The sequence below is a fragment of the Notamacropus eugenii genome, chromosome 3 (assembly GCF_028372415.1).
Source record: "Notamacropus eugenii isolate mMacEug1 chromosome 3, mMacEug1.pri_v2, whole genome shotgun sequence".
Taxonomy (NCBI): Eukaryota; Metazoa; Chordata; class Mammalia; order Diprotodontia; family Macropodidae; genus Notamacropus; species Notamacropus eugenii.
The window spans coordinates 215349208-215376181 of record NC_092874.1 but is presented as its reverse complement, the minus strand read 5'-3'; the positions used below and the strand labels follow the sequence as shown (position 1 = coordinate 215376181).

The 26974-nt window shown below is 38.0% G+C and overlaps 1 protein-coding gene across 10 annotated transcripts in view; it reads right to left on the bottom strand.

The window, feature by feature from the left end:
- The window catches only part of AMN1 (antagonist of mitotic exit network 1 homolog), a 59919-nt gene extending 37507 nt beyond the window's left edge, over positions 1-22412 (bottom strand). The window contains exons 1-4 of one of the 10 annotated variants that reach the window (XM_072654390.1): positions 22224-22307; positions 20800-20952; positions 18546-18624; positions 16158-16357 (exon numbers count right to left, since the gene is read on the bottom strand). Coding sequence is in view for 5 of the 10 variants with exons in the window: in XM_072654392.1 (XP_072510493.1) it covers positions 20800-20876 (77 nt within the window). In the remaining 5 variants the exon portion in view is untranslated. Of the gene's footprint in view, positions 1-16157; positions 16358-18545; positions 18625-20799; positions 20953-21925; positions 22030-22223 lie in introns of those variants that run through there. The other 9 variants (XM_072654388.1, XM_072654395.1, XM_072654389.1 and 6 more) reach the window with 9 other exon arrangements.
- Positions 22413-26974: the final 4562 nt, after the last annotated feature.

Sequence of the window (26974 nt, the reverse complement as noted above, 5' to 3'; positions counted from 1 at the left end):
TTCAACAAAAAGCATATCATACTCTCTAACTGTGAATATAATGGAACTATATTCAATCTCGTGGTGACCTTATCAGCTCACATGAGTTTAATTATCTATTCAATCAATCAATAAATATTTATTAAAAGCCTACCACGTACCAGACACTGTGCTAATTTCTGGGGAGAAACAAAGAGGCAAAAAACAATCCTTGCCCTCAAAAAGCTTACAGTGGAGGAGACAAAATGCAAAAAAATATATACATTGCAAGCTATATACAGGATAAAAAGGAATAATTAACAGAAGGAAGTCATTAAAATAAAGAAGGGTTGGGGGAAGGCCTCCAGTAAAAGACAGGATTTTAGTCAGAACTTAAAGGAAGCCAGGGAGAGTCCTGTAGGTAGAGCAAAGGAAAGAGAGTATTCCAGGTATGAGGGACAGCCAGAGAAAATGGCCAGTGCCAACAGATGGAGTATCTTGTTCTTAGAATAGCCAGGAGGCTAGTATCACTAGATCAAAGAGTACGTGTCTGGGAGTAAGGCAATCTCTCATAGGAGCCTGCAATATTCCAGTAGATCTATGAATTTATCAATAAAGATATTTCCTCCAGTAATATATTCACAATCCATCCTGAAAGACTTTCATAAATATCCTCCCATAAATTCACAATTTTCTGAAATTCTTATCACAACTGGAATTTTTCAAGGAGATTTTAATTAGGATAAATAGTTTACTGAGAAACAGTGTGGCCTAGGGGATAGACCACTGCCCCCAGAGTCAGAAAGACCTGAGTCCAGGTCCCATCTCTGATACATACTGGCTGTGTGACCCCAGACAAGTCAAGCATAGGGCAGGCAAGTCAGTCTAGCTGAGGCTGCAGAGCACCCTGAGGGAAAGAGAGGGGTCAGCACATGCCAGACTATTAAAACCACCACTACAACTTGGCTACCATCTCCCATCAGATTCTGATAGAGATAGTCTAGGAGCCTGGGGAATAAGAGCATCTCATCAAACCACCAGACCTGCTTCCTACCCAGCTCCTATGACCATTGTTAAGAGGACAGATCTTTGGCTTGGAGGAAAATTACGTGGGGGAAACTTCCTCATCACTACTTCACCTCCCATGAACTGCTAACCAACTGCCACCAAATGACAGATAAGAATAAGAGTCTTGGGAGTGGCAGTAACACACAAACATTCCTGCTCACAGCAATCACCCAGAAAAGCAACTCCTATAGAGAAGAGGATAGCCCTCCCCATCAATTCTCAACAATTTGGCACCCACGGCATAGGCAAGTCAGCCTGGCTAATGCAGCAAGGGTTCTTGAGAGATAGGAGCCAGCATGTGCCTGACAAATCAAACCATCATCATTACATCGACTGCTATTTTCCCTCCATACTGATGAAGGCATTCCAGGATCCTGAACCCAAGAGCTCTGTGAATAGCACTTCTGAGAAGCAACTGCTCCTTCAGGTGCTACATTCATATCTAGTAAAGCCCTAGAAAGGCAAGTTCTTGCCAACAAAATCCTTGGCACTAATTCAGTTAAACAATATCGCTGAACAATAGTTTAACATCAGAAACTGATATGATTTTTCCTAAGGAAATTACTTTAAAGAAGTATTAACACTTGCTGCTGTTTAACCTTGCAAATAATGGGACTTTTTCATCTAACTTGCAGCTAGAACCTTTCATGTACAGTATAGTCTCCCCCATTAGAATGTGAGTTCCAACTGATCCAACTATTCTGGAAAGAAATTTAAAACTATACTTAAAAGGCTATAAAACTTTGACCCAGCAATACTACTTCTAGGTTCATACTCCAAAGAGATTGAAGAAAAAGGACCTTTATGTACAAAAATATTTATACCAGCTCTTTTCATGGTGACAAAGAATTGGAAATTAAAAGAGATGTGCATCAACTGGGGAATGACTGAACAAGTTGTGGCATAAGACTATGATGGAATACTAATGTGCTATAAGAAATGATGAACAGGATGGTTTCAGAAAAACCTGAGATGATATGAATTGGTCTCAGGACATGGAAGAACTCAAAAAGGATTTTGAAAATCAAGTAATAGAGGTAGAGGAAAAATTGGGAAGACAAATGAGAAGGATGCAAAAAAATCATGAAAAAGAAGTCACTAAGGAGACACAAAAAAATACTGAAGAAAATAACACCTTAAAAAATAAAATACAGCAAATAGCAAGAGATCCAAAAAGCCAAAGAGGAAAAGAATGCTTAAAAAGCAGAATTGATCAAATGGAAAAGGAGGTGCAAAAGGTCACTGAAAAGAATAACTCCTTAAAAAATTAGAATGGAGCAAATGGAAGCTAATGACTCTATGACAAACCAAGAAACTATAAAACAAAATTTAAAAAAATGAAAAAATAGAAGACAATGTAAACTATCTCATTAAAAAACCTGAAAAATAAATCCAGGAATGATCATTTAAAAATTATTGGACTTCCTGAAAGCCACGATCAAAAAAAATCCTAGATATCACTTTTAAAGAAATTATCAAGAAAAACTGCCCTGATATTCTAGAACCAGAAAGTTAAATAGAAATTCAAAGATTCCACTGATTGCCTCCTGACAGAGACTCCAAAATGAAAACTGCCAGGAATATTATAGCCAAATTCTAGAGTTCCCAGGTCAAGGAGAAAATATTACAAGCAGTCAGAAAGAAACAATTCAAGTATGGTGGAGCCACAGTCAGAATAACACAAGATTTAGAAGCTTCTACATTAAAGTATCAGAAGACTTGGAATATGATATTCTGGAGGGTAAAGGAACTAGGATTACAACCAAGAATCAACTACCCAGCAAAACTGAGTACAGTCCTTCAGGGGAAAAAAAATGGACATTCAAAGAGATAGAGGAATTTCTAACATTCTTGAGAAAAGACCAGAGCAGAACAGAAAATCTGATTTTCAAATATAAGACTTGAGAGTCTTTCCTCTTTAGGAAAAGCAAAATTGTAAGGGACTTATTAAAGTTAAACTGTTTATATCCCAACATGGAAGGATGATATTTTTAACTCATAAGACCTTCCTTATTATTAGGGTAGTTAGAAGGAGTATATATAGACAGAGGGTACAGGTGTGAGCTGAATATGAAAGGATGATATCTAAAAAATAAAATTAAAGAGCAAGAGAATTACTGGGATAAAGAGAAAAGGAAAGATAGAAAGGAGCAAATGATCTCACATAAAAGAGGCAAGTTTCTCTGATAAAGGCCTCATTTCTCAAACATATAGAAAACTGAGTCAAATTTATAAAAAATAAGTCATTCCTCAATTGATAAATGATCAAAAAATATGATCAGTTTTCAGATAAAGTTATCAAAGTTATCTATGTAGCCATATGAAAAAATACTCTCACTACTGACTGAAGAAATGAAAACTTATACAATTCTGAGGTGCTACCTCATACCTATAAGATTAGCTAACAGGACAGAAAAATTAAATGACAAATGTTGGAGGTAAGGTGAGAAAAATGAAACTTTAATGCTCTGTTGATGGAGTTTTGAACTGATTAAATCATTCTGTAGAGCAATTTCAAATTATACCCAAAGTGCTATAAAACTATGCATACTGTTTGACATAGCAATACCACTAATTAGATCTGTATTCCAAAAGAGATAAAAATTAAAAGGAAAAGGACCTACATGTACAAAAATATTTATAGTAGTTCTTTTCTCCAGGCAAAGAATTAGAAATTGAGGGGCTGCCCATCAAAGGGGAAATGGCTAAACAACTTGTGCTGTGTGCTTGTGTTGGAATACTATTGTACTATAAGAAATGATAAGTAGGATGCTCTCAGAAAAACCTGTAAAGACCTGGATGGGCTGATGTAATGTGAAATGTACTGTATACAAAGTAACAGCAATATTGTAAGATGATTAGCTGTAAATGACTTAGCTATTCTCAGCAATGCAGCAATACAAGACAACTCTGAAGGATTTATGATGAAAAAATGGTATCCATTTCCAAAGAAAGAACTGATGGTGACTGAATACAGATTGAAGGGTCCTTTTTTTACTTTATTTTTCTTGAATTTTTTTTGTCTGTTTTCTTTTACAACATGACCACTATGAATATGTTTTGCATGACTACACTGGTATAACCTATATAGAACTGCTTGCCTTCTTAATAAAGAAGGGAGGATGGAGGAAGGGAGAGAATTGAGAACTCAAAGTTTTAAAAACAAATGTTAAAAATTGTTTTTTACATGTAACTGGGGAAAAATAAAAAATTAAATAAAAATTTCAAAACTGCACATACACTTATGCTGAGTGAAGTGAGCAGAACCAGAAGAACATTGTATACAGTAATAGCAACATTTTTTCATGATCAACTTTGATAGATTTAGCTCTTCTCAGCAATACAATATGGTTTAAGACTATTCCAAAAGAATCATGATAGAAAATATTATCCACATCCAGAGAAAGAACTATGGAGTCTGAATGCTGATCAAAACACACTATTTTTTCTTTTTTGTTTTTCCTTTCTTGTGGTTTTTCCCCTTTGCTCTGATTCGTCTTTCATAACGTGACTAATGTGGAAATATGTTTAATGTGATTGTACATGTACAGTTTATATCAGATTGCTTGCCATCTTGGGGAGGTGAGTGGGGAGAGAAGGGAGGAAAAAAAATTTGGAACTCAAAATTGTTAAAAGTGAATTTTGAAAAAACTAACAAAAACATATTTTTTAAAAAGAAAAACTTGGGAAGACTTACATGAACTGATGCAAAGAGAAATGATAAGAATCAGGAAAACATTGCACATAACAGTTAGTCATTGTCCTTTGTTCTCAAAGAGGACCAAAATGACATCAGGGTCAAGGTACCACAGTGTGTCTGACTGTGGCTAATCAGACTAATACAAGTTCAGAAGGTTCTACCACAGGTCAGGAACAAACAGTCCATTTAAACATTTGGAGTACAGATGTCTCTAAATTACACATTTCACAAGTTCTGCTTTGCTCATAGAATACAGTGTCTTCTTTGATGTAGACATACCTAGACAGTCCTATGCCAGTGTCTCCCACGTCTCACTATCAATTCCAAAGTTCTTCAGACAGATCTTGAAAGTGTCTTTGTATCACTTCTTCTGACCTCCATGTGAGTACATGCTTTGTGTGAATTTTCTATAAAATAATCTTTTAGGCAAATATACTTTTGGCATGCAAACAACATGGTCAGTCCATCAGAGTTGTACTCTCTTAGTAGAGTTTGCATGCTTGGCAGTTCAGCTCAAGAAAGGGTCTCAGTATTGCCAGATGATCATCAGAATCTTTCTAAGATAATTCAAATGGAAGAAATTCCATTTTCTGACCTGGCTCTGGTATACTGCCCAGGTTTCATAGGCATACAGCTATGAGCTCAGTACAACAGCTCTATAGACCTTCACTTTGGTAGGCAGTCTAATAACCTCTTCCATCAGTTTTCCTTCACAATCTTCCAAACACTGATCTAGCTCTGGCAACATACACAGTAAATGCAACAGTGTAAGGATGATCAACTGTTTATGAGTTAGCTATTCTAAATATTATAATTATACAAGACAATTCCAAGGGACTTAGGATGAAAAATGCTATTCACCTCTAGAGAAAGAACTGATGAGGGTGTGAATGCAGATAGAAGCATACTTTTAAAAAAACTTTCCTTATTATTCTTCATTTTGCTGATCTGAGTTTTCTTTTGCAATATGGTTAACATGGAAACGTTTTGCATGATTCCATATGTATAATCTATATCAAGGAACTGCTTGCCTTCTCAAGGAGTGGGGAGAGAAGGGAGGGAAGAAAGGAGAGAATCTAGAACTCAAAATATTTTTAAAAACGTTAAAAATTTTTGTTTACATGTAATTAATAATAAAAATTCAAAAATAATAATAAAAGACAACTCTGAGAGCAGGAACTATCTGGCTTTTCTAATTGTATGTCCAGTACAGAGTTTTGCATATCGTAAGTGCTTAATAAATACTTCACTCATTCAGTGTCTCATTACATTAGGGAACTCTCTAGGACTATATATTGGAGGGCAGGTGCCAATCAATTGGTAAAGGGAGTTTCCTTACAGGGAATTCCCCATAGCAGTGAAATTACACATCCAGAGCTTCTCACATGCATATAACCCTGAAATTCTATGTAACATTAATATAACTCAGTTTTAGACATGTACTAGTTATTAACTCATATTAATACTAGTAACCTAAAAGATGAAAAAGACTTGAGGAAATAGAACTGGTAACTTTGACAAGAGGATGGAAGAATCTTTTGAGATTTGATTGTCTGGGGCACAGTCCTGGTTCTAGAGGGAACTGTTAAAAAGAAATATAAGGTGCTATAAATGCTTCTTTATTTCACATTTTTAAGGGCCAGTCCTAAGCAGATGTGGAGTATGAAAATGCCTTCTTTACTGATATTCTCCTGCTTTTTAAATTGTTCTGGTCTGATTATAACACAATAATCCTTGGACTTGAGCTGCATATGTATATGTTGTACATATAAACCGTGCATATATGAGACATGACTTTAATAATTCTAATTTCTAAAATTAAGATTACATACTAGGGTTATATACTAGGTCCTCGACAATTCTTGTTTTGAGACATACCTTTCCTGCTGTACTTCTAAGTTGTCTTGGGCTAGAAAATTGTTTCACCCCACCTTTTTGTTGGTCTGCCATTCCAGAATTTATTTTGATGTATTATTTTATAGTTGTTTGGAGGTAAATTTGGGAGAGTTAAGGCAATTTCCTGCCATATCCTTCTTGGCTCCCAGAAGTCAGGCTCTTGTTTTATAACAACCTCCAGATTATATCTATCCAATCTAATAGTCCTCCTCTTCATTCTATTCTCCGCTATCATGTTTACTGACTGCTACATCAATCAAATAATCTGAAAATATCTTTATCTCAACTCCATTTATCATTATAGGTGGTGCAATGAATTGAGTGGTGGTGTCAGGAAGACTCATCTTCCAGAGCTCAAATCTGGCCTCCGACATTTAGTAGCTATGTGACTCTGGGCAAGTCACTTAACCCTGTTTGGCTCAGTTTCCATTCTGTAAAATGAGCTAGTGAAGGAAATGGCAAACTATTCTAGTATATTTGCCAGGAAAACCCCCAACGGGGTCATGAATAGTCAGATATAACTGAAAAATGACTGAACAACTTCACTTTAGTTACTCATATGGTGATACACTGAATCCTATCATTCTACAGCAACCCCTCAAACTTTTAACTTCTCCTTATACTATAATCTTCTTACCTTCCACTACATACCTACCTGACTTTTCTCTCCTTTGTGACCTCAAATTCCTTGATTCTACCTTATTCAGGTGGGATATCAGCACTTTCAGGTATGGATTCCAAAATCAGAAAGTATAGCACTTCCTTTTCCTCATCTCCTTGCTATACTACACTGCCAATCTTAGATTACTACTGTAACCTCTCAACATCCCCATGCCCCAATTATTCATTTTTTCCCACCCCTACTTCTAGTTTGCTGATCATTTCTAGAAAGAGAAAGTCAAGTCCATTTTAGTTAAGAATTTTTCCCCTAGGGTTATTGAAATGAAGAAACTCTTTTTTGAAATGAATGGAATCAACTCATATTTGTTATTTTTAGCACTTTATAAGATTTATCTCTTTATCCCTCATATCTTTCATTAATATTAATACTCACTCTTTAGCACCAAAGGAAATTATTTTAAGGGAAGTAAACTTCCTGATTATCATTGCTTTTCTGGAAGTCATTTAGAATTATATTATATGACTTAGCTATTCTCAGCAATTCAATGATCCAAGACAATTGAAGAATTTATGATGAAAACTGCCATCCATTCCCAGAGAAACAACTAATGGTGTCTGAGTAGAATGAAGGATACTTTTTTTTACTTTATTTTTCATGAGGTTTTTTTTTGTCTATCTTTTCTTTCACAACATGATTATTATGCATGAGTCACACATGTATAACCTATATCAAACTGCTTGCCTTCTCAATGGTAGAGAAGGGAGGGAATGAGGAAAGGAGAGAATTTGGACCTCAAAGTTTTAAAAATGAATGTTAAAAACTGGGGAAAAATGTTAAAATAAATGAAAAGAATTATCATATTATAGTTATCTATAATGTTGGCCAATAAAGATTGAGAAAGCCAAGTAATGCATATACACACACAGACATAGGCATGTGTGTGTATATGTGTGTTTGTGTGTGTACTTAGTATGGCAGAAAACTGGTCAACTCTCAACATGACTTTAGATTCCAGCTAGAACACAAGTAAAAATAGTGATAACCACTTTGTTCAAATAAGGAAGTAATTTCAAAAATAGAAGCAAAAAAATGTTCATATGTCACTGAGTAGAAGGGAGGTGAGACCTTGAGTAGCATGCCATATTTTTTACTTAATCATCTTCTCAGTGTGTAAACTATTCCCAAAGAATAAATGAGGTACATCTAGAGGTATTATATTGACTAAGATACCACTCCCTTAGTGACCTCTGAAGCATTTTCATTGGTATTCTAACAGCCTCAAAAGTCTAGTACCCTTTTATTGTGTAGTCAGTGCTAAATAGAATTCTTCCAAAGCCAGGATTCTAATTTAAATATAATCAAATTCTAATAATATATCACAAAATTATGTATCAATTTTGAGGTTGTTCAATTAGCAAATATGACAAAAGCCTTACTTAAAGTAAGATAGCTTATTATAGAATCACAGAATTTTATGAGTTGTGATGGAAGGTACCAGTACAGATCTTGCAAAAGCCAACTGTTACTGGATACAATAATAGCAATATCATATGATGAGCAAGTGTGAATAACCTAACTATTCTCCAGATTACAATGATCCAAGACAATTCTGATGGATTTATGATGAAAAATGCTATATGTCTACAAACTTTTTCTTTTTTTCTGTTTTATTTCATAACATGACTGATGTGGAAATATATTTTGCATGACTGCACATGTATAACCTATATAAAATTGTTTGTCTTTTCAATGAGGAGGGAGGGAGAAAATTTGGAATTCAAAATTTAAAAAAATAAATACTAAAAATTATTTTTACATCTAACTGGAGAAAATATTAATTTTTTAAAAGGCCACTTGTTAAACTTTCATTATGAACATTTACACCTTAGGAATTGGCAAATACTGCAAACTAGGGTAGGACTTGATTTACTGTTTTGTTGAATGCCTACACTTAAGTGATGGAAACAAGTTAATAATAAATATGATTAAACTTAAAAGTGTCCTGAAAAAAAGTTCCCCTTGGCCAGAGTTGCAAAATATACATCTCTCTCCTTTCTCTATTTTTTGTCATTTCTGGTCCCCAGAGAAATCTCCGTCTTCAATCTCACATTTCCTCTACACTTTATGCTCCCTACTTTGACAACTAATTGTCCTACTCTATGCTATCTGCCTCTTAATTCTATACCTTCACAATCTGAGGTGTTACCAATGAATTTTTCTCTTTTAGTCTGTCCTGGCCAAAGAACCCGCAACCAAAGATTGATGCAGAAAAAGAATACTGGATTTGGAATCACAGAAATCAGGTTACAATCTTGCTTCAGCTACCTCACATGAGACTTTGGTCAAGGCACTACTTTGAGCCTCAGTTTTTTCATCTATAACATGAGGGGATTGGACTAGATCAGTAGCTTCCAACTCAAATAGAAAAGGGGGTTATTAATCCATATACGATTATCCTTGCAGAGGCATATTACTATACTTTAAAAATGTGATACTATCTATTTTATTTCATTTGTATTTATTTTGCTAAATATTTCTCAACTACATTTTAATTTTGTTCAAGGCACATTCAGGACTGCTAAGGACAGACAGCATGTGACCTGCTGGCCTCTGTGTTGCACAACTCTGGACTAGATGACCCCTTGTTTTTATTCAATAACAATGAATGGAGAGGAAAGCCTTTATTACGTAGCTGTGTGTCAAACACTATGTTAATTGCTTAGGATACTAATAGAAAAATCTAGAACTGCCCCCAAGGACCTCACACTATTATTTTGGGAAAGAACTCATAAAGAAGAGCCCTTAGGACTCAGCAACAGAAATAAATGATGAGTTGTATGGATCCTCAAGGTCCATCACCAGGCCATATACAGTACTTTCAGTTCCAGAAGGTATGGATGTAATGAAGATCATAAGGTCTTATGGTCCTTTATCTACCCAGAAAGATTAGGATCTCTGAGTACTAACTCATCTAAGTGGTATAAGTAGCCACAACATTCTTCCCACTCTGCTGTCCCATGGGATCTGGGAAGCAAGGAAATGGGAGAGAGAGTGAGGGAAAGACAAAAGAGAAAGGAGATTCTAGAGAGTCTGCCTGATGATCTGATCTTTTAAGTCAATATAATTGATATTGTTTTGTAATTGTGAGTGGATAAATACTAAAATTTACATCTTACTATTAGAATTATACCTTCTAAAGGCAGAAATAATAACAATATATAAAATTAAGAATCAACAAATATTTATTAAAGCATCTACTATGTGAAGAACATTGGGGAAGATAGAAAGTTTAGATAAGAAATAGTCCCTGCTTTTATGGATCTTACAGTGTTAGAGGCAGGGAGATATCACAAACTCATATAGGTATAACACAATATTATGGAAATAATGTTTTTGTCCACTTTTGACAACGATTAATGACTTCATTGAGTGATGTCTTGAGTCACTCATGAAATTACATTTAAGTGAAGGAGAGTAGCACAAAGTCATCAACCTCACCTTCTCTTTCTTCAAAGTCATCAAAGTCTAGTGGCAAGACAAAAGTCAGGATGATTGGCAATGGCCTGGGATGCAGTGGATAACCTTGGCCTCTTCAAGGTCTGATCAAGTTTTAGATGCTCCACAATGCCTGATTCAACCAACTTGATGGTTGCTGGAACAAACTGTTCTTATCTGCCTCTTTTGTTGGGGAAAGTCTTCCCATGCTTGAGGAAGGCATTGCTTAAACTCACCACAGTTCTGAGGTCTGCTAGTAAACTTCTACATGGTTTAGCCCATTTGTCAAGATGATTTACTGGAGTGTGGTCAATGTGCATTCTACAGCTTCTTGGAGCTAGAGGTGAGAGTTGGATGAATCGGGTGGACACCAAAGGTGGATGAGCAGCCCTAAAAAGGACTTAGCAAGTCCTCACACCAGAAGTGTTAATCCTCCTGAACACTCATTAGACAGCAGCAAAGGAACCAGGATTACAAACAGGAATAATCTACCCAGCAAAATTGGGTATTATCCTACAGGGGAAGATGGATATTAAGAGAAACAGAGGACCATTAAGCATTTCTGAAGAAAAGATTAGAGTTGAATAAAAAAATCTGACATTCAAATACAATATTCAAGAGAAGCATAAAAAAGCTAAACATGAATGAGAAATCACAAAGGGTTTACTTAGGTTAAATTGGTTACACTCTTATATGAGAAAATGATATATGTAATTCCTAAGAATTTTATCCTTTTGAGGACAGTTAGAAGGAATTTTTATAAACAAGGGCAAGGATGTGAACCAATTATGTTGAAATGATCTCCAATAAAGACTGGAAGGGTGAGAAAGAGATGCACTGATAAGAGTGGGAGAAGGGAAGAAGAATAGGGAAAATTATCTCACATAAAAGAAGCACAAGAAGAAAGGTCATTAAAGTGGAGGGGAAACTAGGAATGGGAAGTAAGAAGGGGTCAGTGCTTGAATTTCATTCTCATCTAAGCTGGTTCAAAGAGATAGGAATATATATAAATGCAAAGTTTGGTATAGAAATTCATCTTATCCAACACAGAAGTAGGGAGGGAAGAGGCCAAGAGAAAGGTGGAGTGCTAGTAAGAGGGAAGAAGAGATTAAGCAAGGCAGTAACCAAAAGCTAAATAGATTTTGAGGAGGTGACAGTTTTTTTTAAAAAGAGGAAATTATAAGTAGAGAATAATAGGATGGAGGGAAATACATAGTTAGAAATCATAACTGTAAATGTAAATAGGACGAATTCACCCATAAAATGGAAGCAGAGGACAGAATGGAACAGAAACCAGAATCCAAGAATACATTATTTACAAGAGACACACTTGAAAATGAAAGATACACATGAAGAAAGATACACATGGAGTTAATACAAAAGGCTGGAGTTGAATCTGTTATGTTTCAGCTGAAGAAAAAAGGCAGGAGTAATAATCATGATCTCAGACACAGTAAAAGCAAAAAAGAGATGGTACAATAAAGTGGTCCAATCATTCTGAAGAACAATTTGGGATTATGCCCAAAAGAGTGCTTTTTGACCCAGCAATACCACTATTAGGTCTATGCACCCAAAGAGATCAAAGGCAAAGGATACACACACATACACACATACACACACACACACACACACACACACACACAAATAACAACTCTTATTGTGACAGCAAAGAATTGGAAATTGAGGAGAGCCCATCAAATGGGAAATGGCTGAACAAATTGTGGTATATTCTTGTGCTGTAAGAAATGACAAAGGGGATGATTTCAGAAAAACCTGGGAATACTTATATGAGTTAGTGCAAAGTGAAGTGAACAGAACCAGGAGAACTGCACACAGTAACAGCAATATTGTAATGATAATCAACTGTGAAACACTTAGCTATTATGATTAATACAATAATTCATGATATCTAAAGGACTCATGATGAAAACTGTTGTCCATCTCTGAAGAGAGAACTAAATGTAGATTGAAGCATTTTTCTTCACTTTGTAAAATTTTTAAAAGAAGTCCAAAAAAGAACCCACTAGGAGGATTTCCTTTTTTTTTTTTTCTGTCTTGTTACTTTCCCAACTTGGCTAGAAATGAGAATACAAAGAAAAAAATCAATCTATAAACATTAAGTGCCAACCATGTACTAAGCACTATACTAAGCACAAGGGATACAAAAAGCATCCTAGAGCCAGGTTGACTCATCTCATCTCTCATGGTCAGTCAAATTCACAGATTTAAGTTAACAGGTTTAGGAGAGCTCAAACTCAATGAAGGGCTCAATCAATACATAATGGACTGATAGTTAATACATAATAAATTGAATATGCCTTATTAAAATAATGAAAAACCAAACAGGGTATCAATTTCACATTGGGAAAGAGAGTTTAGCAACAGGATTGGCTTTTAATCTTTAGAATTTGTAAAAGGTACCATTTAATGGCTCCTTAAATCAACAGTGTTCAACAAGTACATTTGAGTAAACTATTTCTGAGGGTTTTTTTTCCAGTTTGCTAATAGAAGTCCCGCTGGACTTGATTCTGAAATATTATAATAATAATGTTTACTGAACATTATTTACAATGAGCAATGTTTACTGAGCATTGCATTTATGATCAAGGACCATTCCACTCACTTCACTTCTGTCATTATCTGGATATAAGAATAATTATATGCCAAAGGAATAAAGAAGATTTCATAATAAAGACTACTACTCAAATCAGAATTGAGGCTTACTTCAGCTTTATATTTGCTAACTGTTCTAGTTTTTACATTAGCTTAGAAACAAAACAAAACAAAAATTAGGAAAAGTGGTCAAGTCAACACAATAATCACAATCAACACACTGACAATCAGACAGTCCGGTCTCTTGCTTAATTGCCTGTGAAAAATAAGATGAAGGACCACTAGGATCAGAAGAATTCTAGTCCTACTCAAATATTCACTCAAAAATAGAAGGGACTTTCCCTTGGAAACATAAAGTTTTCTCAAGCACCAGAGATAAGACAGACAGATAATATAAACCATAAAAGACTACATCTGTCAAAACCAAAGGGGACCATATGATTGTCTTAATGGATACAGAAAAAGCTTTTGACAAAATACAAAATACAGTACCCATTCCTATTAAAAAAATCAGAGGGCATAGGAATAAATGTAAAATTTATGTAAATTTTCTGTAAAATAATAAGTAGTATCTACCTAAAATAATCAGCAAGCATTATCTGTAGTGGGGATAAGCTAGAAGTCTTCCTAATAAGATCAGGGATGAAGCAAGGATGCCCATTATCACCACTATTATTCAATACTGTACTAAAAGTGTTAGTTACAGCAATAAGAGAAGAAAAGGAAATTGAAGGAATTAGAATAGGCAATAAGGAAACAAAACTATCACCCTTTGCAAATGACACTTAGAGAATTCTAAAGAATCAACCAAGAAACTATTTGAAATAATTAACAACTTTAGCAAAGTGGCAGAATATAAAATGAACCAACATAAATCCTCAGCATTTCTATATATTACCAATAACATTCAATAGCAAGAGACAGAAAGATAAATTCCATTTAAAATAACTATAAGACAATATAAAAGCCTAATCTGTCTCTGAAGTTTTCTCAATTTAGAGCATATATAGGATAAGACGGCATCAGTTATGTTTCCCTAAAAATCCATTTTCAATATTACCTTTTCAGCATTCTTGTATATTTCTTCCCCCAGTCTTACCCTTTGATCCAGTGACACCAGCATCTTTTCTGCACAAGATACACCATCTACCAGCTCCAAGTATTTTTGCTTGCTGCCTCTCATTCCCAGAACACTCTCCCTCATTTCTACTTCCTAGTTTCCCTGAATTCTTTCAAGGTTTGGGGAAAGTCCCACCTTCCGCAAAAGGCCTTTCCAGATTCTCCTCCTCTCCCCTTTCCTCTGTTGGAATATCTCCAATTTAACCTCTGTGTATCTTGTTTGTACATGATCTCTCCTTCATTAGACTCTGAGCTCCTTAAGAAAGGAGACTAATATTTGCCTTTATTTGTATCCCCAAGGGCTTAGCTTAGAGTTTGGTACATAAGTTATTAATAAATGTTACTTGACTGATAGACATAAAAGGTTCCTGTTGCAGAAATTCAGAGAAGGTAAAGATCCACTGATGCCAGGACCTTGGCAGAGGAAAGGCAGAGATCAGACTATGAGATCAGATTTGACCTGGGACTTGAAGGCAGAAGAGACCTTGGGTTAAGTGGTGTACTTTATATACAGTACAGTGGGTATGTGTTTATTCATTCAATGAGCATGCATTAAATACCTACTGTGTGCTAGGCACTGTATATACACAGAAAAAAAAAAGAATATCACTTCTACCTTAAAAAAACTTATAGTCTGTAGAAGAGAAACAGCATATACACAGATAAGAACACACAAAATATATACAAAGTAAATTCAAAGTAGTTGAGAGGAGGAAATGAACAATTCAGGTAGGGGTGGGAGTGAGCAATCAGAATCTGCCTTTTACAAGAGGTGGCACTGAAGTCTCCACTCAATGAAAAGTAGTGATTGTGAGGTAAGAAGGGATGTTTTCATTTCAGATATAGGTATTCAGTAAATGCTAGCTTTATAAAGATTTGTCTGAGCTATTCAGTTGTATGCAGCAAACTAAGACCAGTATTTTTTCTTAAAAATCTGATTAAGTCTCCACAAATAACCCCATGTCTAAGAACCTCTGGACACAGGAGCCATAGCACAACAAGTATTGGATTTGTAGTGGAAAGATGCTGGGTTCTACTCTTTGTTTTGCAACTTAAATCTTGGAGGCGTATAGGGTGTGTTCAGGGAAGACTAATACCATTGGTGTGAGGGCTGCTGAGTCCTTGTTAGGGCTTCTTTCCACCTTTGGTGTTCACCTGATTCAACCAACTTTCACCTGTGGCTCCAAGAAAATGTGGCATGCTCAGGGGTCATACCCCAGTAAACCATTTTGGGCAGATGGGCTAAAGCAGGTTGAGGACAACCAACTGGTCTCAAACCCTTCAGTGAATTAGGCAGCTTTCTACCCCAAGCATGTGAAGACATTCCCTCAGCAGAATGGGTGGATGAGAACAATTTGGGTGTCCGAGTAGCCTTTTAAGGACCACAGTGCTCACCCCCTAGTGTGAGCAAGGAGCTAGAAAAGGTGTCCTAAAATGTTGCTGCTTTACCCAACTCTGGTATGGTTATCACAGCAGATGAGGAACCTGTGGTTGAAACACAAAAAATGTACAAAAACTTTTGCAAAAGTGAATCAATACCCATCAGTGCATGGACTATATGCACACTTATCGACAACACAAAATCCAGTGGACCTGAAAGATGAACAGCTCTTGTGAGAGAACTCAGTATCACATCCAAATAACAATCCTGAGTGAAATAAGGCTGGCAAATGAAACCCACCTTACCAGAATCATAGCTGTATATACATTTTTCTGGAGTGGTCACAGTGAAGGGAAGTTCCATGTAGCTGGGGCAATCAAAACTATTCAACCAACTTGTGTGCCTATCAAAGGAGTGAATGGCAGATTCATGATAATGCAACTGCCACTTGCAGGAAAGTACCACACCATCATTATTAGTGCATATGCTCCCACCATGATGAGACCTAATGAAGTCAAAGAAAAATGTTATGGAGACCCTGGAGATCCTCATCATCAATGTGCTGAAAGAAAATAAACTTATAATTTTGGATGATTTTAATGCAAGACTAGGCACAGACTATCAGAAATGGCAAGAACTCCTTAGGAGGAATGGAGTTAGAAATAGCAACAGCAATGGTCACTTACTACTGAAGACCCTGGCATATCACGACTTTCCTATCAGCAACACTGTCTTCTGTTTACTTAAATGCAATAAAACTTAGTGGATGCAGTCTCAGAGAAAACACTGGTATTTAAGAGTCTATGTCATTGTAGGAGAAAAGACAAGATGTGAGTGACAAAGATGATATGTGGTGCAGAGTGCTAGGCTGATCACATACTTATCCTCTCTAAGCTAAATATTCACATTCAAAAACACTGGTGGCTCAAGGCAAGATGACTACAAAATTTAGTATCAACAAGATTAGAGCACTTCTCCAAGTAGGAACAGTTCACTGATAACTTGGAGGGAAAGCTGCACAACATAGAGTTGGCAACAGTGGAGCAGAAAAGGAGCGGGCACCTTTCGGAGATTTGGTGTACAGCACTGCATTTACTCATCTGGTCCAGAACACTCACAAATATCAGGATTGGTTTGACAAAAATGATGGAGAAATTCAGAAGCTGCTAAATGAAAAACAAGACCACCACAGGGTTTACCAGCAGAATGGTTCATCCTTCTGTAAGAAGGCAGTGTTTAACTCCTTCAAAAGTAAAATGCAAGCAAAGCTTATAGAGATGCAGGATTCTTGGCTCAGTAAGAAGGCAAATAAAATTCAGTTTTATGATAACAATCTAAAACACTTTTATGATGCCCAGAAGGCTATTTGTGAGCCAAAGACACCTATGATACATCTCAACTTCTCAATATTGATAAAGTCAAATTTACAAGAATACACATCATTCCAATTGATAAATGGTCAAAGAATACATACAGGCAGTTTTCAGAGGAAGACATTAAAGCTATCTATAGTCATATGAAAAATGCTCTATATCACTATTAAGTAGAGATATGCAAATTAAAACAACTCTGAGGTACCACCTCATACCTATCAGATTGGCTAACATGACAAAACAGGAAAATGATAAATGTTGGAAAAGATGTGGGAAAATTGGAACACTAATTCATTGCTGGTGGAGTTGTGAACTGATCCAATCATTCTGGAGAGGAATTTGGAACCAAACTATGCACACCCTCAGATTCAGCACCCATTACTAGGTCCGTAGACCTAGAGATCATAAAAAAGAGGAAAGGACCCACATGTACAAAAATATTTATAGTAGCTCTTTTCGTGGTGGCAAAGAAGTGGAAACTGAGGGGATATCCATCAAATGGGAAACGGCTGAAAAAGTTGTGATATATGAATGTAATGGAACACTTGTTCCTTAAGAAATGATGAACAGGTAGATCTCACAAAATCCTGGAAAAACTTATATGAAATGATGCTGAGTTGATGACTAATATGGAAATATATTTAAAAAGATTCTACATATGTAGCCAATATAAGGCTGCACACCATCTTGGGGAAGGGGAGAAGGAAGGGTGAAAAATTTAGAACTCAAAATCTTATAAAATGTTGAATACTGAAAACTGAAATGTTGAAAACTAAAAACAAATTTTTTAAAAGGAAATAAGGAAAAAAATGTGGTTGCGTGGAGAACTTCATCAATATTGTACATCAATTTCATGACACCATATTTGCATAGGTTCTAGATAATGGATTAAGTCTCCCATTTTCCCAGTCACCAGTGGAATGAAATAAGGCTATTTGCTTGCTCCTATGCTTTTTAGCATGATGTTTTCATCAGTGTTATTTAGACACTTTCAAGGAGGATGAAAATGGTATCAAAGTCAGCTACTGCACCAATAATAAACTATTTAACTTGAAAAGGCTACAAGCCAAGCTTAAAGTAAAGGGGGAATTGGTGCATGATTTTTTTTTTATTCACAGACGATTATGCATTCAATGCAGGTTCTGAAACTGAGATGCACAAAGTATGAATTGATTCTCTGCTGCTTATGTTAATTTTGGCCTAACAAGTAACACCAAGAAAATACCAGTTCTCTACCAGCCAGCACCACACCATCCATACACGGAACCATTGGTTACAATAAATTGAGAAATATTGAATGCTGCAGATAAATTCACATACTTCCAGGAATGTCCACATAGATCCACATAGATGAGGTTGATGCATCCATTGTCAGAACTAGCTCAGTGTTTGGGGGGCTCTGAAAAAATTATGAGAGAGAAAAGGTTATCAGGCTGCCTACCAAACTGAAGGTCTACAGAGCAACTGTGCTGACCTCATTGTATGCCTGTGAAACTTGGACAGTATAACAGAGTTGTGCCTGGAAGTGGAATTGCTTCCATCTGAATTGTCTTAGGAAGTTTGTAAAGATCAAGATAAGATCCCTGACTCTGAGGTCCTTTCTCAAACTGAACTGCCAAGCATTAAAACTACTGCAGAGAGCACAATTATGATGGACTAACCACAATGTTCAAATGCCAAACATAAGTTTGCCTAAAAGATGATTTTACAGAAAACTCACAAAGGCAAGTACTCACATGGAGGTCAGAAGTAATACAAGGACAAGTTCTCTCTGAAGATCTCTCAAGGTCTCTCTGAAGAACTTTGGAATTGAGGAGGCAGAGCCAAGATGGCAGAATAAAGGCAGAGACTCACCTAAGCTCTCCCCTAAACCCTCCAAATATCTTAAAAATGACTCTAAACAAATTTTAGAGCAACAGAAACCACAAAAAGACAGAGTGAAACAAATTTCCAGTCCAAGACAACTTGCAAGGTTGACAGGGAAGGTCTGTTGCACCAGGGTGAGTGAGGAGTGCAGTCCAGCACAGGCCATGTAACACAGACTGGGTCCCAGCAAATCTGGAGCAGACTGAATTACTTGGCAGCAATGACAGTTTCCAAACCTTGCAGTTCAAAGACACGAAAGACAACTTAGAAGGTCAGCAAGAAAGGTCTGTAGCACCCAGGTAAGAATGGAGTGCAGTCCTGCACAGCCCCTGTTCGCACAGCCCCAGAAGCAGAAGCAGGCCTTTGGAGTAACTGAATCAGCAGGAGCAGAGGCAATGGCAGCAGCATTGGCTGCTTCTGGAGCTCTCAGTCCATGGATGGAAAGGGGGTCAAACAAATGGTCAGAAGGAGACTACAAGAGTCTTCATGCTGGCATTGAGGTAGGACTTGGTTGCTTTGCCCATACTCAGATCTGGATCACAGTCCTGGTGGCAGTCTCAGGGCAAGGAGGAGCACTAGCATATTAGAGCTTGCAACCACAGTGGAAGGGGCACCTTCCTCACAGTTCCGGGACAGAAAAGAGTTCATGGGGTCACTCACAGACCAGAGCACAGGCTGGGAGAATAGTAAACCTCTCTCCTTAGATTATAGCACCTTGGAACAACTGAAAACTCACCAGCCCCTGAAAGTATCTCTGAAAACAGCTGCACAAAACCCCTAAAACTTGGAACAATGAGCCCTCCACTCTGGAAGCAGAGCCCTACTTAAACAAAGAGTTAAAAGTCAAATAGCAGGCTGGGAAGATGAGCAAATAACAGAAAAAAACTGACTATAGAAAGTTACTATGGTGACAAGAAAGATGAAAACACAAACTCAGAAGAAGACAACAAAGTCAAAGCTCCTACATCAAAAGCCTCCAAGAAAAATATGAATTGGTCTCAGGCCATGGAAGAGCTCAAAAAGGATTTTGAAAATCAAGTACGAGAGGTAGAGGAAAAATTGGGAAGAGAAATTAGAATGATAGAGAAAATCAAAAACTTTGGAATTGCGAGACATGGGTCTCACCCATGGCACAGGACTGTTCAGCATGGCATCAAAGAAGGGGCTATACTCTATAAGCAAACCAGAATTGCAGTAGCCCAAAAGAAGTGTGAGATGCACAAATTTAGAGACACCTCCACTCCAAATGTTTAAATGGACTATTTGTGCCTGACCTGTGGTAAAGCCTTTTAAGGTCATATTGGTCTGATCAGCCACAGTCAGATGTGAGGTATATTGGTCCTGATATAGTGGTATCATTTTTATCCTCTTCCAGGACAAAGGAGAACCATTAATTCTGGACAAATTACTTAACCAGTTTTATTTGTAAAATGAGGGCTAGATGATCTCTCCCATCCCTTTCTAACAATGCCTGCTGAGCAAGAGCTTCTATCATGGTGGAAAGATTTCACTTGTTTCTTTCACTTTAAGTATTGGTCCTTAGGAACAATTTATGCTTTTCAGCAACCCAGATCATATGAATGAGAGAAAAGATATCTTCCAGTGAGTGTGTATTCAGTAATATAGTTCTTCAAGATAAAACCACAAATTTTATTCTTCAGTTGTGGGTCTTCCTAGGACCTCAAGAAAACATAACATGGTAATTTACCTTTGAGGGCACCTTGTTGGCACAGTGGACAGAGCACTGTGCTGGAATCTGAAAGACCCACATTCAAATCCAACCATAGGCAATTACTAGTTGAGTGACTCTGGGTAAGTCACTTAACCCTGTTTGCCTCAGTTTATTCATCTGTAAAATGAGCTGGAAAAGAAAATGGCAAACCACTTCAGCATCTTTGCCAAGAAAACCCCAAATTGGGTCATAAAGAGTCAGACATGACTGAAATGACTGAACGACAATAAGAAAACAACTTAATTGTGTGGGGTATTTTTTGGGGGGCAGCTTAGGTGGTGCTGGGGATAGAGCATTGGGCCTGAAGTTTATCTTCCTGAGTACAAATCTAGCCTCATACATTAGCTGTGTGATCCCGGGCATGTCACCAAACCCTGTGGGCTTCAGTTATTCATCTGTAAAATGAACTGGAGAAAGAAATGGCAAACCACTCCAGTACCTTTGCCAAGAAAATTCCAGACGTGATCTGGAAGAATCTGCACACTGAAACGGTAACAATTTACATTTATTAGTATCCACTTTGCCGCAGCACCTTAAGGACCATGGATAGTTTCCTTCTGACTTGCAACTGAAAACTATCTGCGTCAGTCTCCGTTCATCAGAATAAAAGGTCTTTGAGAGCAAGGATTGTCTGACTTTTGTAATCTGTAACCCCAGCATTTAGGACAGTGCTTTTGTACATACTGAGCGATTACTGGCTTAAAAGCAGCTAAGTGGCCAGTGGACAGAGGAGCGGGGCTGGAAAACCGAAGTTCAAGTCCAGTCTCCTTTATTAGCTGTTTGCCATTGAACAAAGCTCAGTTTCTTTCCTTCTCTGTAAAATGGAGATGATAATTAATAATGGCACGGCACCTACCTCCCAGGGTAGTTTTATCATGAGACAATAACCTTAAAATATATAAAATGCTAGCTACTGTTAGTAAACGCTTCATTCATTCATTCATTCTAAGCCCCCCAAAGGGGCATGGAGCCCCAGAGCTGGTGGCTTTAAGGCTACTCATCTCAGACAGGCTCTGAGCACAGCGCCTGGCACATAACTGAGTGAGGGAATGAATGACCGAAATCTTGGGGCTCAGGCCCCTCCAGAGGAGCCCAACCCTACCTGCTCGGAAAGGCTTCCCTCTCTCCTCTCCCCCTCCCCAACTCCTCGGATCAGGGGACAAAACACCGGGCCCAACCGCTACCAAACAAAAACAGACAGAGAACGCGGCGGCGCCCGACGCTCGCGGCCCCAAGGACAGAGGCACCAAGGGGCTGGAGTCCTGGGCGGCGGCGGGCAGCTGCCGGGGGAACCGAGTGGAGACCCCGGGACGGGGACCGGGCCTGGCCGGGGCAGGAAGGCTCCGGAAGATGGGGCAGGGAGGGGAGACGCTGCGACGGGGCAGGGACAGGGTACTCACAGGTCCAGCAGGTGACTGACCCGCCCGGAGTCAGGCATGACGGCCTAAGGACCGGCTCGGAGCCTCCGCTCCAATTCCCTCAACTCCCAAGGTAGGCGGGCCACAACCCTGGTGCTCCGCCCCTCCCATCGCGAGACCTCGGGTGACGTCAGCGACATTCTTCTTAGAGGCCGGGAGCAGCTGGAGAAAAGGGCAGGTCCACGAAAAGTACCTTGGGAGTTCACATCCTTACCCTCGTGGAGGCTCATGGTAATTGTAGTCCCAAGCGTTGGCCTTGAAAGGAAAGAATATGGGATTTGTTGACAGGGTACTTGGTTTTGAATCTCGGCCTTATAAATTACTGATCCCTTTGACAAGTCTCTTAGCCTCTTACGATCCTCAGTTTCTTCATCTGTATATTTCTGTAAGATTTTGGATTAGATGAGCTCTACAGACCTTCTCCATTCATAGTTTTTGTTTTATTTTTAAACCTAATTTTTTTAAAAAAACAAAATATCCACCTTTTTTCTCTCCCACTACCTGTTCTTCTCTCTCCCCCTCCCCCATCACTAAGAAAGGAAAAAAAACAAAAACAGAACCCCTGTGACAAACATGCAGAGTCAAGTAAAACAAATATTCTTCAATCTGTACGTAGTCATTCAGCTCTATCAGGAAAGAGATGAATGTGATAAGTCAGTGAAGACTTCTCAGGGACCAAAGTCTAAAGTAAAGCAGACATAAGGCCTGAGTTTTAATTTATCAAAAATCATATGGTATGGGGAAACTTGAGGTTGTGAAACCATCTATCACCCCTCTCCCCAGTTTTGCTGACTCCCATTTTCTTATTTCTGAAAATAGAATTGCTTGTTCAGGCTCTTGACCAAAAGGGTAATGGGGGGTTTGCGGTTTTCTGTTATATATAACCTTAACATCTGCTTCTGTAAAATGCTTCCCCTCCTTTAATCTGCGTGGAGTGGGGTGAAGTCTGGTCCTTGCAAGAACCAAGTAAAGGACTTTCTGTTTATACTTTGAGATGCCTCTGAGTAATCAATTGGAGTAGGGGTCTCGCCATTCCACACAGTTCTTGGGGACTCAATGTGGGATCGTGTGACTTCCCAGGGAGTCAGTCAGTGCTTTGGTTCAAGGGCAGGCGCCTGTTGAGAGATTTTCTCCAACCCTCCTTGAAGCTGAGCACAGGATCTCCCTCTCTGTGAAGTAAGAACCCGAAGCAGAGGAACTCAGTAGAAACAGAAAGTATGGGGACTCTGAAACTGAAGTTCTGAAGGAATTGAAATGCCCACCGGTTGGTGTTTGTGGTTGTCAGGTAACTTATGTGGGCAAAACCCGCAGGTAAGCACTCATGGGTATGGGGGTCAGTTTCAAGAGTCTTAGACTCGAGAAGACCGGTAGCAGCGTCTGATCAAATTAGTGAACTGCAGACCCCAGGGAAAAGGACCCTTCAAGAATACCACTGGGTGACTGTTGGTGGATGGGCCACCCCCACTGTGGACTAGTTCTAGGAACAGTCCAGTGAGTCTTAGATATGAGGTGTCTAGACTTGGAGGTGTCTGCACGGCAGCCCTCGTGCAAAATGGGGAAGGAGCCGCCCAAATCTTGCCCTTCAGAGCAGAGTCAGAGCATACCAGTAAATAGTCCCTTGGGAAATAGATTACAAAATTGGAATGAGGTACTAAAATATAAAGGAAAAGATAAAAAGAAAATAATTAAGTATTGTTGACTGGTATGAGATGAAAAAGATATTGGAGGAGGTATAATCTGGCCAAAGCACCAATCCTCCCGAGAATTCAGTAGCCTGGAGGAAGTCACCTAGGTAGGATTCTTTTGAGTTGATAAAGCAGAACAGAAGTCTTGTGGGAGACACCTTACAAGCCCACCTAGACTCTTTAGGTAGTCACCTGAGAAGATGAGGAAAACGAAATTCAAAATTGGGTGAAAAGGATTCATTAAATGTTTTGTCTGTACGTGTTGTGTGTGAATGAAAGTCTGTGTCCGTGGTTTGTGTCTATCTTCTCTGACACTTTGTGAGGCAGCTGGCTGGTAAGAGCAGGAAGGCTGAAGGGAGCTTATCTCCCCCTCTCAGACTAAAAGAAAGGCAGGCTAACTAGCATCTAATTCATTTCCTGTCTTACCCACAATGAGACGTGAACTGGAAAGCCTTTCCATTCATTTATGAATGCATATAAGGCCTGACTCAACAACAAAAAAAAAGAGGGCAGAAATTTTTCTTGCAAATAGCAAAAGTGTTTGATTATAAAAGATGTTTATCATTAGTGATTATAAAATTCAGGTTTGATATAATTTCAAGTTAAAATTTGTCCTGAAGGAATAATAAGCAGCATCCGAAAATGCTCTTCCTGTCAGGATTAGGTAGAAAATGATATTGTTATCTGGCAGTTATGATTGTAAAGAGTGTTTGTTAGGTGTAATATTAATTGAATGCAATGGTCATCTAAAATGGTATTAAGGTCAGTTTTGTAGGAGAGTGGATATCTGGATTTCTACAAGAAGATGCAGAGATGTTGTGCTGAAGACGGCCTGAAGGATCATCCAGACCAGAAAACTGCATCAGGTGATGTTCCTCCCTAGACTGCTGTATGAGATGGAACCCCTGAATGGATAATTTATTGATCTGCCTTTGTATTTTGAATTTTTGTATCTGTACTTATAACAAAGGGATTGTCCCCTTGTAATTTTTTAATGCTTCCATCAACTTTGCTCCCTCCCTATATTCATACAAAGGGGGATAGATGAAGGATTCATGAGGGAAAGAATGTGAGGAGGTATTTATTGATTGGATTTAGGTGCTCATGTTCCCCTCCAAACTTGGTCTTCTCCTTTCAATACATCCTGGTGGTCGTGGATTGGGGGTAGCTGGTGGAAACAAATACTGTGATTTGTGCTCATTGCATTAAGCAGCATTATTCTTTTACTTGTCTACCTGCCTTGCATGATGTAATTAATTAGTAGAACAGTACAGGATACCATATCAAAAATGATTACTATCACGACTAACATGATGATTCTGAATGAACAGGGGTGGATCCCTGCGAATGTGGAGGAAGGGGATGAGCTAGTGGACAAAGATAATTCTCTGGTTAAGCAAATATACCAGGAATGGCATGAGAAGTCTTCAAAGGAATAAAAATAAAAGGAGAGATTGAATGTGATAAGTCAGTGAAGACTTCTCAGAGACTGAAGTCTAAAGTAAAGCAGACATAAGGTCTGAGTTTCAATTTGTCAAAAATGATATGATATGGGGAAACTTGAGGTTGTGAAACTGTCTGTCGCCCCTCTCCCCAGTTTTGCTGACTCCCATTTTCTTATTTCTGAAAATAGGGTTGCTTTTTCAGGCTCTTGACCAAAAGGTTAAGGGGGTGTTTTGTGGTTTTCTGCTATATAACCTTACATCTGCTTCTGTAAAATGCTTCCCCTTCTCCAATCTGCTTGGAGTGGGGTGAAGTCTGGTCCTTGCAAGAACCAAATAAGGAACTTTCTGTTTATACTTTGAGATGCCTCTGAGTAGTCAATTTGAGTAGGGGACTCGCCATCCCACACAATGATACGAAGAAACATGTTTCATCATGAGTCCTCTAAAATCATGGTTGATCATTATACTAATCAGAGTTTCTAAGTCTTTCAGAGTTATTAATGTTTAAATTGTTCTGTTCAGTCTGTTTACTGTACTCTGCATTCATTCATACAAGTCTCCCCATGTTTCTCTGAAACCTTATCCTTTACAATTTCTTACAGCACAGTCGTGTTCTATCACGTTCATATATTATAAATTGTTCATCCATTTCCCAGCCTCCAGTTTCCAATTCCTTGCCACCACAAAAAGAGCCACTATAAATATTTTTGTTCCATCTAGGTTCTTTTCTTCTTCTTTAATCTATTTGGATTATACATCTAATATTGATATCTGTGGATCAAAGGTGTGAACAGTTAACTTTGAAGCATCATTACAAATTGCTTTACAGATTAGCTAGACCAATTTACAGTTCCATCCATAGTGTATTAATGTACCTGTTTCCCCAAACCTGCTGTAGCATTTATCATTTCTTTTTCCTTTTTCTACTTTGTTTATCTGATGGCTGTAAGGTAGAGCCTCAGAGTCATTTTAATATGTTTTTCTCCAGTTATTTGTGATTTTGAAGCATATTTTCATATGACTATTAGATTTCTTCCTCCAAAAGTAATCCTTCCTTATCAGTAATACGGATTTGCTCTGACCCCACTAGAAATACTGGATTTGTTATATTTTCCCTTTCCTCTTTCTTAAAGTTATCCAGCACCCTGAGAAGGTTGGGGGAGACTTTTTTCTTCTATAGGCTAGAACAGCTCTAATTGTGTCCTTATTCTAGGAGCTCAGTGACTAGCACTTCAACTCTGTTTTGCCACTTATCATCAAATTAGCTTTTACAAAGTCATATTTAGTTCAAATATATAGTGAGAAAAAAATATACAAACATTTCCTGACAATATCTGGCAGGCTTATTCCCCTGTCCCCCTCCTCCCTGTATGCTTTATACCTACACACTAATTGAGGAAAGAGTAGCTCTGCTGAGGTAGTTTTAAAGATACAGATAGTTTTTGACTGATAGAAAAAGGCTATTCTCTTTTTTTTAATTGAATTATTTTATATGTTTTCAGTATTCAGCAATCACTTTCATATAGCTTAGATTTTTTTTCCACTCTCTCACCCTCATTCCCCCTTCCCTCTCCACTCCCTCCCTGAGACAGTATACAATCTT